Source organism: Paroedura picta, chromosome 17, assembly GCF_049243985.1.
Source record: "Paroedura picta isolate Pp20150507F chromosome 17, Ppicta_v3.0, whole genome shotgun sequence".
Taxonomy (NCBI): domain Eukaryota; kingdom Metazoa; phylum Chordata; class Lepidosauria; order Squamata; family Gekkonidae; genus Paroedura; species Paroedura picta.
Window position 1 is genome coordinate 3891547 of NC_135385.1, and position 16541 is coordinate 3908087.

General features: G+C 47.0%; 1 protein-coding gene across 2 annotated transcripts in view; it reads right to left on the bottom strand.

The window, feature by feature from the left end:
* Nucleotides 1-16541, bottom strand: part of IQCK (IQ motif containing K) — a 77121-nt gene that overhangs the window by 50104 nt on the left and 10476 nt on the right. For both annotated transcript variants that reach the window (XM_077317161.1, XM_077317162.1), the window contains exons 4-6: nucleotides 15701-15798; nucleotides 9531-9583; nucleotides 9340-9417 (exon numbers count right to left, since the gene is read on the bottom strand). In XM_077317161.1, the coding sequence (XP_077173276.1) occupies nucleotides 9340-9417; nucleotides 9531-9583; nucleotides 15701-15798 (229 nt within the window). The remainder of the gene's footprint in view (nucleotides 1-9339; nucleotides 9418-9530; nucleotides 9584-15700; nucleotides 15799-16541) is intronic.

The following is a 16541-nucleotide window of genomic DNA, read 5'->3' on the forward strand; positions in this document are numbered from 1 at the left end:
CTCACCCACCCCACAGGGTGTCTGTTGTGGGGAGAGGAAAGGGAAGGTGACTGTAAGCTGCTTTGAGCCTCCTTTGAGTAGAGAAAAGCGGCATATAAGAACCAACTCTTCTTCTTCTATCAACACCATTTTGGCACAAGTAATTGGCTGTATTTCCAGTGGCATGTGGCTAAACTGACTGGATTTTGTATTTATTTGACTAGACGCTGAGGTTCCACATCTCCTGCCTTCTGGCCTTTGGGTCCCAGTTTGTGGAACCAGAATGTTTCACTCAGAGTACACCGACCTACTCATTTAGTTGACTATCTCATGTATCTGACAGGGTGGGATTGATATCACAAAAACTTATGCCACAATCTGCCCCTGAATGCCTACAATTTGTGTATTTCTCCCAGTGAGACCATTTGTAGCTCAGTATGCTGTCTGAAGCTGGGAAAACAGCATGGGGGGTGGGGTTTGCTCACACACACACTCCAACTCTCTCAGAGCAAGAAAACATGTCACAGACCCCCTAGCATCATGTTCCACCTGACCCTGAGAATTACCTACTGAAAGACAACTTTACTGTGTTATAAAACAAAGCAGTACCTTCACACAACATCCATTCAAATAGTGAGATTCAAGAATGCAAGAATCTGGGCTAACCACTGGCTTGGCAAACGGAACAAACAAATTGACTGATCTGTTTTACATCATGCCTTTTCCCAAACAAAAGGCAAAGACCAATTCCGAGGGGCCAGCCGAAGAGGCCTTGTGCTCTCTTTCCCCCTTCCCCTGCAGAGTGCTTGGCCTGAGAATAAAACAAACTTCCGAAATAACAAAGTATTAGACAGCACCCCTCAAGGGGACTTCTGTGTTCAGATGCAATATATCTTGAAGCACCAGATACCAGGGACAAACAAGAAAGGGTAGCTAGTTTCTTCTTGGCTTTTTTTGGAATGAGCTTCTATGAAACAGCTAACCAATCGCTGTTAAGGGCACAGGGCTCATACAGATGAACCTTTGGTCTGCTAAACCAGTGGGCCCCAACCTTTTTATCACTGGGGACCGGTCAACGCTTGACAATTTTGCCGAGGGACATCTCTGCTGCTTGAGCCCCTGCTCCACTTGCTTCCCCGCTGGTGCCCCTGACTTCCCATTGCCCACTGGGGGGCACTGCCAGCAGTATCTGCGCAGTGCCACGCCGAGGGGGAGCCCCAGCCATGGCGGCCACTGGAGAGCACCCAAGGTGAGCTGGCAGCAGGGCAGCCCCCGAGGCGGCAGCCGGGAAGGAGGACGAGGAGGAGCCGCAGCCCGGTACTGACTGAACCACGGACCGGTCCCGGTCTCCGGACCGGGGGTTGGGGACAGCTGCATGTTTTTGATTTTTTTTTTAATGCAAGGGCTTTAGTCGAGCCATTTTGTGTGCATTTACTTTGATGGATTCAGATTTATAGATATTTTCTGCATGGGCACATGGAGAAAGCAGACATTATTCTGAAGCCGAAATGAGCCAGCCAGACCTTGACATACATAGAGTCTGACAATCTGATGTTTCGGGCCCTGCAGAAATCCTTGTTCCCGCGTGTTCATAAGCAGCACGCTCACTGCGTGCGGCTTCTTTTCCGAAGGGGGGAGCAGGGCAGCGGCTCGCCTGGATCCTTGTAGGAACATGGGAAGCCATCTCTTGCTCTTGCTATTCCTGACACAGGAGTAAAGCCAAAGTAAAGAAGGTCTGCTAAGCATTGTGCTGGTATAAAGGTAAAGGTAAAGGTATCCCCTGTGCAAGCACCAAGTCATGTCTGACCCTTGGGGTGACGCCCTCTAGCATTTTCATGGCAGACTCAATGTGGGGTGGTTTGCCAGTGCCTTCCCCAGTCATTACCGTTTACCCGCCAGCAAGCAAGCTGGGTACTCATTTTACCGACCTCGGAAGGATGGCTGAGTCAACTTTGAGCCGGCTGCTGGGACTGAACTCCCAGCCTCAAGGGCAGAGCTTTCAGACTGCATGTCTGCTCCCTTACCACCCTGCACCACAAGAGGCTCTTGTGCTGATATAGATGATGACAAACCTTGCCCAGAAAGGGCTTCCGCAGTATTAAAAGAAAGAGTCGGGAAAACTGACCCAAGGTAGAGAAGCAGAAAATTGCACATAAGCAGAATAGTCACGGTGGGCAACAGATTCATGCCTTGCTAGACTGGCTGGATATGAAATCCTACCCACCAACCAGGAGAAGGGCAGCAAGGATAGAACGAAATGATGGCAGCTTCCATCTACAGGGGCAGCAAACCTCTGGGTCCCTGTGCTGGGAGGCCTCTGAGTCTAGGGCAGAGTCTGCACTTACTTTTTTAATTCCATTGTCAATCCTGTTGAATTCAGATCGCTTTGAACTCAAGTCTTCCTCTTCCCCCCCTCCCCATTGAAACAGGAAAGTCTTCTGCACGTGGTTAGGGAGGCTCAGAAGAGGGCGGGCGGCAAATGGAGACTCTTTCTTTGTTTTCTTGAAGGGGGGAGAGGATCCAAGAAGTCAGAGGAGGGAGGAAAAAAATCTTTTCTTTTCTTGAGGGGGGGGGGAACGAAGAAGGCACACAAAAAAATCCAAGGCCGACAGAAGTTGAGAGAAATTAGGGGCTTCTCCTTTGAGGCAGGCTTGTCACATGACCACCTGTAGCCAATCATGGGTCTGCTACCACGGAGAAGAGCCCAGATTCAAAACAATGCGATTTTAAAATATATTGAGCATTAAAAGCACTCTAAGATATCGCACAATAAAGGTAGGGTCACTCCGAATCAATCCTTCTTGCTGCAGAAGGAAAATTTAAATTGCCCAAAATCCAAACGGAAATTGCATTCTATGTAGAGGGCAGGGACTGAATCGATCTGGGGTTGGAATAAAAGCTCCGTGCAGTTTACACCTAGATCTTGCTTGTTTGGCTTTGCAGGGCCACTGGTTGGCTGCTGTATGAAGCACTACGGCAGACCAGATGGACCAAGAGTCTGACCCAGCAGGCTCTACATGGTCTTGTATGAAGGAAAGGGAGGAAAGGAGCAAGAAAGGACTCTGTCGCTTCCTGTTGCGTTTTATAGCTGCCTCCCTGGGCTGCTTCTACCCAAAGCCGCCAACTTCCCTTTGCCTCTAGTTCCCTACTGGCTGTCAGGGAAAGAAGGAGGCTAACAGGGTTGCCAGTTCTGGGTGGGAAAATACCTGGAGATTGCGTCGGCAGAGCCTGGGGATGGCAGAGTTTGGGGAGGGAGCTCACCATAGGCATCCACCCTCCAAAACAGCCTCTTCTCTTCAGGGGAACTGAGGTCTTCTGTCCTCTGGAGATCAGCTGTAATACCGGGGGATGTCCAGGCTCCATCTGGAGGTTGAAAACCCTATTGCTGAGCCTCTCTGGGGTGTGTTTCAAGAGGGAAGAATCGAATTGCTCCAGTGGGGGAGGGGAGGTAGAGGTGAGGACAAGACAGTGTGAGTGGCGGAGGTTTCCCCTGAGAGCCACGGAGAAAAGCCACTGCCTATTCTTGCCCCTTCATAGGACCAGCTCTTACTCAGTTGAGCAGCTCCAGCCTGTGGTGTTCCACAACAACGGGAAAATCGACAATCCCCAACGGGGTATGACAGATTCAGAAAGCTCCCTATTGGCTCCTCCCCGTAGTGCTGCCCCTGCAGCTTGTCTCTGCACCCAGGGGTGGGATGGAGGCTGAAAGAGGCGGCCAGCATCTCTCCCCATTGGGAAGGGCGCTGGCTGGCTCCTTCCCCTAGTGCTGGCTTTGCAGGGTGCAGAGACACTTCTCCCTGTACACCTTCCAGTCACTAGATTTTGGAAGAAAGCAACAAACCCTTGTTTGTGCAGGAACCTTTTAAGGAAAGGACCCTGGAAATGCTTCTGGCAGTTCTACTTCCATGGATTTTGTTTTGTTATTTGCTGTTTATTTTTAAGAACTGCTGAGCCCCTGCATGGTCAGTGGAAGGGACACAAGTGTGATTCCCCATTTGGCCAAGGAAGCCTGCCTTGGTCCGGCCACACATTCCCAGCCTAACAAACCCCACGGGGGATTTGTGAGAATAAAACAGAGGATAATGCTAGCCAATTTGGATCTCCATTAGGGACAAAGGCAGCGTATAAATGAAGAGAATTTTTTAAAAAGTATGGCACCTCCGGTTTAGTAGGCAGGATGTGAATATTTGAAAGCAAAAAAAAATCACACTAAGAGGTATTTGAAACAAAATAGCTGCAGCTGCTTTTTCATAAGATTCTTCTTTATTTTAAAGGGTGCCCAAAAGGAAGCCAATTTTCAGACTGGTCACCCTGATCCTGGGAGCTCGCAAGACGCTGCAGCCCTAGTGCAACTGGGGTGAAGGCAGAGTTCTGAAATGTAGCCAGGCCTGTACAAATGCTGTGCATGGTGAGCAGAGAGGGGAAAAAGCCAGCCACCCATGCAAAATTAGCCTGACGGGCCAGCTGAGAACTGACAGTGGTGTCAACTAGAAAGGCAGCTGAGGCAGCAGACGCTGGGAGATCTGAATACGAAACAAAAAGGGGAGGGAGAAATGGGACCGTACACACTGACATATACATTCGCCAGGGGGGGAAATAAAAAGGGGGGGGGGTGTGGTGGCGGGGTGAGGACTGTCAATTTGTGAGCCGAACAAAGGAGCAAACATCAGCTCCGGCAGACTGTATATAGATACGTCCAGGGAGTACCTGCTCGAGAATTCAGGGGACAGAGATTTCCAATGGGCTTCATGCTGCTCGTGGTTTTGCAAAGGGAACTTGGAAGGCTCGTAACCCTAGTCAAAAGCGCTCGTGTGCCAGCTGGCTGTGGGCAGATGGCACAGCATACCTCACCAGGGCAAAAATGTAGGCTATTTCCTTTTTTCCTTTGGCAACACTGAAGGTGAATCCAGAAGAGACGGCTAACTTAGATTCGTTTCCTGGAACGCTGCTCTGGTTACATCCTCCTGCCCACCTGATATTTGCCAAGCATTCTGGCTGCATTACTTGGATCCTCGTAGGACATACATTTAACCCGTTCTGGCTGCAAAACGCAAACTGGGTCCCTACTGGAGATTTATTGGCTGGTTGGTTTTGTAAAAAGCGGCATGCCATCTTTGTTCCCATCTAGACCTCAGAGGCAGCTCGTGTTAAATTAAATCATTATTAAAAAATTAAATTAAGCAATTGTATCATTAATATTAATTGGCCCTCTTTCTCTCCAAAGGTTCCTCCTAAATGTGACCTCTGGGCTTCCTTCTCCACTCTCTTTAAAGCTCCCATCACAAAAATCGGCTTGAGAAATAGCAGGCAGCCGGTAAGAATTACAGATGGGGAAGGAAGGGCCTTCACCTCCCCTGGGCTACAGACTGAAGCAAAACTCCACAGATGCTGTCTCTTTGCTGCCTTGGTTCTGAGAACACTGGCGAGATGAGGTAAAATGGGCCTTTCCTCAACCCAGATATCATAGCTGTCATGGCAATTTTTAAAACTGTTGCTAGCCTCGTGTAAATGGGCCCAATCCAGAGAAAACCCTAGAATCATAGAATAGAACCATAGAATCCTAGAGTTGGAAGGGACCTCCTGGGTCATCTAGTCAACCTCCTGCACTATGCAGGACACTCACAGTCCAATCGCTCATCCACTGTCACCTGCCCCCTCCCCCACTTTGCCTTCACGGATGGATACCTAACCTCTGTTTAAAAATTTCCAAAGATGGAGAACCCACCACCTCCCGAGGAAGCCTGTTCCACTGAGAAACCGCTCTGACTGTCAGGACCTTCTTCCGGATGTTTAGATGGAATTTCTTTTGAATTAATTTCATCCCATTCGTTCTGGTCTGTCCCTCTGTGGCAAGAGAGAACAATTCTCTACACGGAGAGAATTGAGAACCATCCTCTACACCAGTGGTCCCCAACCTTTTTATCACCGGGGACCACTCACCGGGGACCACTCAATGCCTTTTACTGAGGCCCGGTGGGGGAGGTAGTTTACTCCTCTACTCTCAACCACTGCCCTAACGCTCTCTGATCGCTATGGTAATGTTTAAACATCCCTTCAAAATAAGATTCAGACACACCACAACAATGAAGTGTGTTGTAAAGGGCTGGGGGGGATGAAGTAAAGGGCCGGGGGGGGGGGGAGAAGGCATCCTTCGGGGCCCACCTCCAATTAGTCGAAGGACCACATGTGGACCGCGGCCCACAGGTTGGGGATCGCTACTTTACACGGCAGCCTTTTAAATACTTGAAGGTGGTTATCAGATCCCCTCTCAGTTGTCTCCTCTCCAGGCTAAACAGACCAAGCTCCGCCAACCTTTCTTCATACGTCTTGGTCTCCAAACCCCTCACCATCTTTGTTGCCCTCCTCTGGACACGTCCCAGTTGTCAACCCTGGTAGGTTCTTTTCCCAAGTAGGAATGGGGATCAAGGAATGGATAGAGTTAGCAATGTTAGCAACTAGGCTACACCAGAGTGAAGGAGTTCTGATGCCCATTCAGAGTAGGGGTTATTTCTAGTTGAGATAATTTTCAGTGAAAATAGGCATCTATTTTACAATTAACACAATGGGGGAAAAGCAAAGCCACTCTGGGGGAAAGTAATGGCTCATCACTTAATGTGCCTTTAAAGATCAAATTAAATCCTCGTTGAATGGTGAGCCATTACTTCCCCCAAGAGTGGCTTCCCTTCCTTTTTCGTTATATTAACTCTTAAATAGACACCTATCTTCAATTATATGAATAATGCAGATAGGGTAATGGAACTGTCACCAGCCCCTCTATGAAATGTTAATGACTTTTTTCAAGCTCCCTGCTTTAATATAGCTGGGCTGAAATCAAATCAATCATACAATTTTTTTTTTTTATAAAGCATCCTCCTAATTTGTGAGACCAAAGTTTCAAAATATCTTCAAGGCTACATTTCTGTTAGTTTAGTTCTGTCTTTGGGAAGGAGGCTGTTTTCCTTTCCTAAGCTAGATCAAAAATTGAGAAAGGAACGAACAACACGCCCTGCAGCATCCTTTTTTCATATGCACCTCCTTACCTGGAAGCATACTTGCAAAGGTGGGCAAAAATCACTCTAAGCTAGCAATCTCATACACAGCAAATGCCAAGTAAATCCATACAAATTCTGAAATCTAGCAATTTCCTCTCCACTCAGTGGAAGGAATTGGGAATGTGACCTAGTTGAGAATATCATATCCAGCTACATCTTATGTACTTTCAAGGGAAAAGTGTCCATAATTGTATGGTAGTCACAGAAATGCGTCACAGAAATGCGTCACAGTCACCTATGCCACTCTAACAGAGGATACCTTCAATGATAGGGTCCATTCCGCATGACTTAAATGTAGCCGAAGTCTTAGCTTTCGTAAACGCTATTAATTCAACGTTCCACATGACGTCGCAAACAAACCGCAAAACTCCTGCCGAACTCCAGCAACACTCGGGATTTTATAGCGCTTAGGGGGAAATCCAGAAAAGTGGATTCCCCCTGAAAAAAACGCTACACTTCTGAGCACAAGCCGCAACACATCAGCAAAAGACATGTGCGTTCTCAAAATAGCGGTGGAAAGAATGTCCCTCCCTCGTTCTCGCTCCCTCGCTTCCGGAGACGCGATCGCCATTTCCCCCCCCTTAAACCGGCGAAAGCAACGAATAAGCAAGGCTTCTCCCACTGAAGTCCCTCCACAGAAGTGCTTAACAGTAAAACAAAGCTCCCTTCTGCAATTGTCTTTAAAGTTCCCGAGCACACTGCCCGTGATTTCGGCCACAAATCGTGCCTGTGTGTGTGTGTGGGGGGGTTACTTGAAGATTGTGGAAACGATTAAGCACCAGCTCCTACGCCAGCAAAAAAAGTCTTTCTGAGACAATGACTGAACAAATATTCGTTGCGACTGGTTTTTAAAAAACAGTTTTTAAAGGGGAAGGGGATTTTTGTGAGCACGAACACAACAGTTCATTGGCTGTTCTGTTTGACTGACGGCCATGGGCGGGAAGAAGCGCAGAAAAATATCACTTCCTTTGTTGCGATTCCAGCGAGACCGGAAGCCTATGGGGAATGAATAGACCGCTACTGGGACTTCAATATTCCACTTGAATTGAAGGTATGCGGAATGACGAAATTCCACTATTAAATATAGCGTTTCTGCATACTGCAAACGTTTAGCAACATTGGTCATTGTGCGGAATGGCCCTAGGTTTGTGAAGTATAAATGAGTGCACCAAACTGCCTATAAAGGTTGAGATCTTTCATATCACCTACCACATGATCCTTTTGACTGAACATGCAAGAAGATGCAACCTGGGATCTTCTGCATGCAAAGCAGGGGTACTGCCAGTGAATAATGGCCCCTACACTAGGTGCAGGTTTCTAAGGGTTCATATGAGCCCCAATAAGAGTCGCTGTTCTACTGCCACTGCTCTCCCCTTTTCCTGCAGCATGTAGGAAAAGCTGCTCCAAATTAGTCACGTGACTTCCTAGAAAATGATCATAGTAATTTTGCACCATGCTATTACAAGTCCCACAAAAAGGTTTGCCATGGTTCAGTTAAAAGTTAGACAGCTAAGAGCCAGAAGGCAAGAATACCTGCACAAAGGACAGCTGAGACAAGGATTCACTTTGGATTTCCCCTCAAAACTCCCAGACCTACCCTATCACCACATTAAAATTAATCACATCACTTTACAGGTTGACCACGCCCAAGGAATTGTGTCTCCACTTTGTCTCCTGCCTCTCAGAAGTCTTTTCTCCATGATTGAAGTTCAGATGACCCCATGTATAAAACAGGTTTATGTGCAAAAAGTGAGAAGTTTCCCCCCCCCATAGCAAGATATACAAAAATTCACAAGTAAATTCCACACATATCACGTGTGATGACTTAAACATGCAGAGTAATAGTGTTGATGTTTGATCAAAGAGCTCACCTCAACTGTCGTACTAGAACAGCAAAGCAGCAGGGGGGAGAAAAAGCATCAATTGCTGTTTTTAAACACTTTGGAGGAACAATTTTTTACCAGTGTAGCCCCCAAAGGAAAGTTTTCAGACTACTGCCCTAGTAAACACGGTGTGCTCATAAGCATAAATATATTCATAATAACAGCAGGCAATTTAAAATCCCCCTGTCCTTCAGAATAATGAAATGTTTAGCGCTCTCCAGTCCAATTTTGGTGCAAATTAATCTAGGACAAATTGACTGGAATCTAGGTAGCTATCAAATTAGCATGCATGTCAGAGATGCTTTGTCACACATGAATAATAAAAGGGAATAAAAAATGGACAATCTTGTTACATTTCTATCTACATTTGGAGGAAAGGGGGAGGGAGAAGGGGAAAGACAGAATGAATTTGTAGCCATACTCACTGGTCCTTTAGCCAATCCTTCACAAAAGGGATCTCAAAGAATTCGACAAACGGTTCATCTTTCCTCTTCGGGTTACGACTGAAATTTCACCGTACATTAAAAGGAGATAGTGTTTAAAATGTACATTCAGCATTTAAGTTTCAATATGCATAAACGAAAAATGCATTGTTAGGACTGTTTAACTGACTTACTTGTACAACCACTCAGTCAGGAAATCAAGGGCGATAAATTTTGTTCTTTTTCTCTAAAAGAGAAGGGGATAATAAGTAAGAGACAAATTGCTCGGGATAGCTGGGTTAATCTATATCAGCAAGACAAAAAGAGCTTCAGTCTGATAATAGCTTACAGCTATTAGACAGTACTAAACCATGATTAAGTAGGCTGAACTCTTTATTCAGTCCCTGTGCAGGATTCTTTGTGCTTTCTGTATTTATACCGAAATGAACAAGGTGCCTGATGGCATCACTCCTTCTCTGTAGAGCCCGGTCTTACATCTGGATATGTCTCTGGCTTTGGTGTCTGCCCCCCTCCATTCCCCCCCCCCCATGTGAGGACTGGGGCCGCAGCCATGGCGCTACCTCACTGGTTTCACATTGCCAAAGAAGTGCACTCGCCCCATAAGTGTTTGGGGGTTCTCTTGCATCAGGGCCCAACCCTGGGGGCCTCACTATTATTCTAAGCTTCTGCAAGTGCTCCTAGAGATTTTGTCTTCCAGAAGGAGTCTCAGAGCGGCTTCCAGTCACCTTCCCTTTCCTCTCCCCACAACAGACACCCTGTGAGAGAGGTGGGGCTGAGAGAGCCCTGATATTACTGAAGAAGAAGAAGAGTTGGTTCTTATATGCCGCTTTTCTCTGCCTGAAGGAGTCTCAAAGTAGCTTACAGTCTTTCCTCTCCCCACAACAGACACCCTGTGAGGGAGGTGAGGCTGAGAGAGCCCTGATATTACTGAAGAAGAAGAAGAAGAGCTGGTTCTTATATGCCGCTTTTCTCTACCCGGAGTCTCAAAGGCCCATTATGCATGGAGTGGAAGGTCTGCTTTTAGGGTGGCTAAAATCACGAATTATGCACGCTGCAGGTGGCAACTGGGCGCAGAGTCAAAATATGCCGCCTATAAAGCTGCGTTAGCGAGATGCGGAAGAAAGTGGAGCTTCCCGGGACCAGGGCGCATCCAGAAGCGGCTCCAGAGTAGCCACGTGCATAATCGGATACTCTGGGTTTTGCTCCCGTTGCGTTCCGTCCTGTGCGTAAGCGGTTTGCTTCGCTTCTTCCTCCTCCGCGTTCTCCTTGCCGCCGTTTCAACGGCCGTGCATAATAGGCCAAAGTGGCTTCCAGTCGCCTTCCCTTTCCTCTCCCCACAACAGACACCCTGTGAGGTGGGTGAGGCTGAGAGAGCCCTGATATCACTGCTCGGTCAGAACAGCTTTCTCAGTGCTGTAGCAAGCCCAAGGTCACCCAGCTGGCTGCAGATGGAGGAGGAGCAGGGAATCAAACCTGGATCCCCAAATTAGAGGTCCATGCTCCTAACCACTACACCAGGACCAACAAAGATTTATGTATGGTGTAACTGTTTCAAATCCAGACCTACAAATCTGCCCTATAAAGGCCTTTGATTGCATCTGATATAAGCTATTCAAACGGATCCAGAAGCTCAGAACAAGAGTAAGTAACACAAACTATTGCTGTGTCCTTTTCTGCATCTCTCCAGAAGGTGATTCCCCAAATGACTGCAACAATAACTGAGAAAGGGAAGAGGCTGATGAGCTATCAACTAGTACAGGCCCCTGTGTATCCTATACGCTTCATAAAAGAGTGGTAACTAGAACCCAGGTCTCCTCATTCTAAGGCCAGCACTCTGCTGACTATACCACACTGGATTTATCTTGGGTGTAATTCCAGTAAAAACAGGGATAGTCTACCCTAGGAATCAAATGGGCTTTATGTTGCTTTAGTTTCTGGCAAAGTTTCTAAGTAGGGGGAAAATAAGCCTGGCTTTGGCACAGCTGTCTTGCACTGAGCAAACCCGGATATACACAGGAAACCACTGGACAATATGTATTGTTAGACAACAGATGGGTTTCATGTTATTTTTCACAATGCAAATAATTTCGATTTTTTAACATTTGTCCAATGCCCTGAGAGACGACAGTGTGCACAATTATGTGAATTGCTCTTAAAAAGAAATGTCACTAAAAGTTACAGCCTTGTTTTCCTCCCCACAACAAACGAAACCTTCAGATTATTTAGAAGATATTGCACAAGCAGTAGGGGCCAAGCATATGGCTCACACCTCAATGTGGAACAGGCCTGCTGCCTCCCCCCCTTTCGTGTCATATTCCATACACTCAGCTCATTCAATGATGCCACAGAAAAGGCGGTGGGCAGAGACAGAATCAATCTGAGACAGAACCAAATGTATTAAACCTATTTCAAGCCCATCCATTATAAACTCTAATTTAATAGCAAGCAGGTTTTCTGCATCCTAGATGAGGAGGGGGCTGTTGAGAGAGGGGCCACGACTCTCTGATAGAGTGCATGCCTGGCACACATCAAGCCCAAGGTACAATTCCCAGTATCTCCTAAGCTAAGCTAACAGGTGATGGAAAGACAGGGAGAGGTTGTGGTTCAGTTATAGAGCATCTGCTTGGCACGCAAAAGTCCCCAGGTCCAATCCCCGCTAAGGTCCAGGAAGTAGCTGATGGGCAACTGCTGCCAGCCAGAGGACACAATATTGACCTTGGTGGACGAGTGGTCTAATACAGCAGGGGTAGTCAACCTGTGGTCCTCCAGATGTTCATGGACTACAATTCCCATGAGCCCCTGCCAGCGTTTGCTGGCAGGGGCTCATGGGAATTGTAGTCCATGAACATCTGGAGGACCACAGGTTGACTACCCCTGTGCTCAGGATTGATTTCTGCTCAAGACCTTGAACAGCTGCTGGCCATTAAAGTAGACAAGGCTGAGCTAAAGGATCAGGGATCTGATAAGACTGTTTCCTTTCCCCACCCCACCCCTTTTCTTGCAATGATGTCAAAGCTCAGTGGCTGCAGGATGTCTCTCACAATGACCATTCTCCTGTAAAAGTCCCACCTACCCTGATATGGGTTCTTGCCAGTTCTGCCTTCAGTAGGGAGAGACAAATGCAATGTCTATCTCCATCTTGCCTAAAGGTCAACAGTTCTTGCTGAGTTCTCGGGCTGCTCACTACAGGAGACTGGCTTATCCGTCCTGCCGTTCAGTTAAGGTTGCCTTCCAGAGTCTCTGCAGAGCATGACTGCTTATGATGCCCTCTAGTCTTAGGGCATATCTGCAAGGGGTGCTTAGGTGGCGGAGGGAGGGCTCAGATGTGAGTCTAGAAGGGAATGGCAACCGAAATCACCCATCTACACAGAATAAATAACACACTGGCCCCCACCTGTTAGAATGAGCTTCCTGAAGAGATCAGAGCCCTGCCCAAACTCCCACAATTCTGCAGGGCCTGCAAAAGGGAGCTCTTTCACCAGGCATTCACTTGAGGCCGGCCAACTCGGGACATCTGCTGGTCCCCCCCCCCCATGACTGAACAATTTGATCTCTCCAGGGGTACACCAGAGTTGTTATTCATGTTGTGTTGTGAATTGTTACCTGAAATATTGTTGTGATGTTCTATGAAATTTATGCAACGTTCTAGATTTGTCATAAAGTTCTATGTAATTTTGTGCAGTGTTCCACGTAAACCGCCCAGAGCCGTAGGGAAAGGCAGTATAAAAATCGAAATAAACAAACAAACAAACCATAGTAAATAAACAGATTTATACATAAAACAATAACATTTTAATGGAATGTACGGAACATACAGAGCTGTGGCACTGGGTCGCTGTAGTACTCATTAAACTGCAGGTGTCACTTTGAAATGCATTTCAAATACAAAATGCTCCTTAACATTCTTGTAATTACTGCTAAGGAATATTATTTTTAAGAGGAAGGAGGGGAAGATGAACATGCCATTAATAACTACGTCTTAACTATGATAAGCCAGTGAGAAAACAACAGGCGAAACAAAAAAGCAAGGGAAAGAAATACAATAGCAATGAAGACTTAATAAGGTTTGTGTCTAAGAAACCCATCATCAAACCTACGGGGATCCGCAATTTCAACTTTCTAATGAAGTACGCTGAAAAAACAGTGCAGCTGCATTTGCCCTTCTCAAAAGGCTTAATTGGCCAAGATCCAGGTGAAGTCAGAAACCAACATTCAGCTTTTCCTTAGAGCGGGGGTCGTCAACCCCCGGGCAACGGCCCAGTATCAGGCTGCAAAGGCCTCGGTAACGGGCTGCTGGCGGCCACGTCTGCCTCTCCCGCCCCCCCGCAGCTTCGCTCGCAGCCCGGCTAGCTTCTTGCTGCGAGAGGGGGGGGGGGGAGAGGCAGGTGCGGCCACCAGCATGCTGGCGGACATAAACGTGCATGTGCAGAGCTGCCGTGCGTGTGCACTAGCGCCCCCTGGTGGTGAAAATGTGCATGTATGGCATCTCCGCACATGCGTGTTTTCACTACCAAGGGGCGCTAATGCGCATGTGCGGTGCCCGGGCCACCAGCACTTCCCCACCCCCCGGAGGCGGTCCTCAAACATAAAAAGGTTGGGGACCGTTGCCTTAGAGCAGGGGTAGTCAAACTGCGGCCCTCCAGATGTCCATGGACTACAATTCCCAGAAGCCCCTGCCAGCGAATGCTGGCAGGGGCTTCTGGGAATTGTGGTCCATGGACATCTGGAGGGCCGCAGTTTGACTACCCCTGCCTTAGAGGGCTTTAACATTAGGGAATGACCACTGGACACTCACCAAGAAGGGTCCTTCTCCTCTGAGGTTAAGGAGGACATCTTGGTGGGTGATTTCCACCATGTTCTCAGGCAGCAGGTACAAACTTTCTTCCACTTTCTATCTTCTGTGGTGGCCACCACCGATCTCTCAGTCTTGATACTGTTACAGCTAAACATTCACTACAACCATGCTAACTGGTATAAACCGGTTAATATATAAGGATTAAACTTAACTTTAGCCAGATACTTCTGCAGCGTCTGCAGGCACTCTTAACTTGGGGTTCTGAGCAGCCTGCCCTTTGGCTAGGCTTGAGCTGGGCGGACAGGGCAGGCTGTGGTGTTTCTGACTGATAGTCCTGAGCAGCCTGCTCTTACAATTCCTCCTGTTGAGGTTCTTCTGCCTGTCTCATATCCCCACGGCTCAGTTCACCCTGACTCATGACGCTCTTCCCATTTGAGGCTCACCTGATTCCCACCTTACTTTCCTTTAGTTGCCAAGATAAAACTCTGCTTTCTGCCCAGGCCTTTAATTAATCTCTTTTTCTGGTTTTACCATTTTCTCCAGGCCTGAAGAGTGTGTTCTATAGGCTGGATGTGCATGTCATGTGATCCTTTTTTAATGCTCTGGCCAGTTTCAATAGCTGAGTTTGTTTTCAATGGCCTTGCTTTATTTTTTAAAGGCTGTGTTTCAATGGCTTTATTGTTTTAACTGTAAACTGTCTCGAGCAGGTCTCCAGAGAGGCAACAGATAAACTTTCTAAATAAATAAATAACACAATAATGAAAAACATTGTCAGGGACATTCCTCCCTTTGAAGGCTTCATTCACTGTGAGGGTGACACCGCTGACAGGTGTTGGAACGGGTCAGGGCAGAGATAAAAGCAGAAGGGAATCTGGAAACTGGAGGAAGTGGCAGACAGAGCGCTTGGGAAACAAAGGTGAGTGAGAAGGTAAAATATTTCTTGGAGGAGACAACAGGGATGCACTGGGAAGAAGTAAGGAGCAAAGAGGAGAATGAAGACCGTCCTTGTGAGGCCTCATAAAAGACAAGGCAGCTGCTTTTCCAAAAGGCACAGGGGCATTAGAATGGGGAATGTGTAAACCTTGTAAACACACAAAAAGCATTCCAAGAGGAGCTGAACAGGCTGGTGCATCTGGGTGCACTAGCTCCCTAGGGCCGGCTCTGCCCCAGTTACATAAAATGTACACTTCGGAGCCTCTCCTCTGGCTTACAACATATTACATTTTTTTCGTTCATTTTTCCGATAGATAATTGCCAAGCTGAAGATTAGTTGAGAAATAACAGCTAAAAAACTAATAAAGGTAAAGGTAAAGGTAAAGGTAAAGGTAAAGGTAAAGGTAAAGGTAAAGGTAAAGGTAAAGGTAAAGGTAAAGGTAAAGGTAAAGGTAAAGGTAAAGGTAAAGGTAAAGGTAAATGTATCCCCTGTGCAAGCACCGAGTCATGTCTGACCCTTGGGGTGACGCCCTCCAGCGTTTTCATGGCAGACTCAATACGGGGTGGTTTGCTAGTGCCTTCCCCCCCCCAAAGAAAAAAAAACTAATAACTGACCTCAAAACATTTTTCCTTCTTAGCCTGATGCAACAATTCTGTCATCCCTGGAAGGAGCACTGGAAAGATAAAGTCTTCTAAAAACTCTCTTGGAGAACCTGTGCAATGAAGAAACAAACCATTTTTGTTGGCTGTGACAGTTATGATCGATGATGAACACGTGCAATTCCCAATTTAAGCTGATTCAGGATGTAGAACATATAGATATTTATTTGAGCTCATAAATCCCTCTCCTCCTAACCTGGAAAGCCTGATCTAGAAGATAAGCAGGGTGAACCCTGGGCAGAGTCTGCACTTACTTTGTGTATTCCATTGTCAATCCTGTTGAATTCAGATCGATTTGAACTCGGGTCTTCCTCTCCCCCCCCATTGAAACAGGAAACTGTTCTGCACGTGGTTAGGGTAGTTCAGAAGGGGGGGGGAGCCAAGCCTCTTTCTTTCTGTTCTTGAAGTGGGGGAGAGAGGAGCCAAGCAGGGAGCCTCTTTCTTTTCTTGGAGGGGGGGGAGAGGATCGAAGAAGGCAAAGAAGGGAGAAAAAAATCCAAGACCGACAGAAGTTGAGAGAAATTAGGGGCTTCTCCTTTAAGGCAAGCTTGTCACATGGCCACCTTTGGCCAATCATGGCGTCTTTACCACAAAGGTTCGAAACAGTCTGCTTTCCCAATCCGAATCTTGAAATATTCAGCATTAAAAGCACTCTAAGATATCGCACAATAAAGGTAGGTTCATTCCAGATCAATCCTTCTTGCTGCAGAAGGAAAATTTAAATTGCCCAAAATCAAAACGGAAATCGCATTCTATGTAGAGGGCAGGGACGGAATCGATCTGGGATTGGAATAAA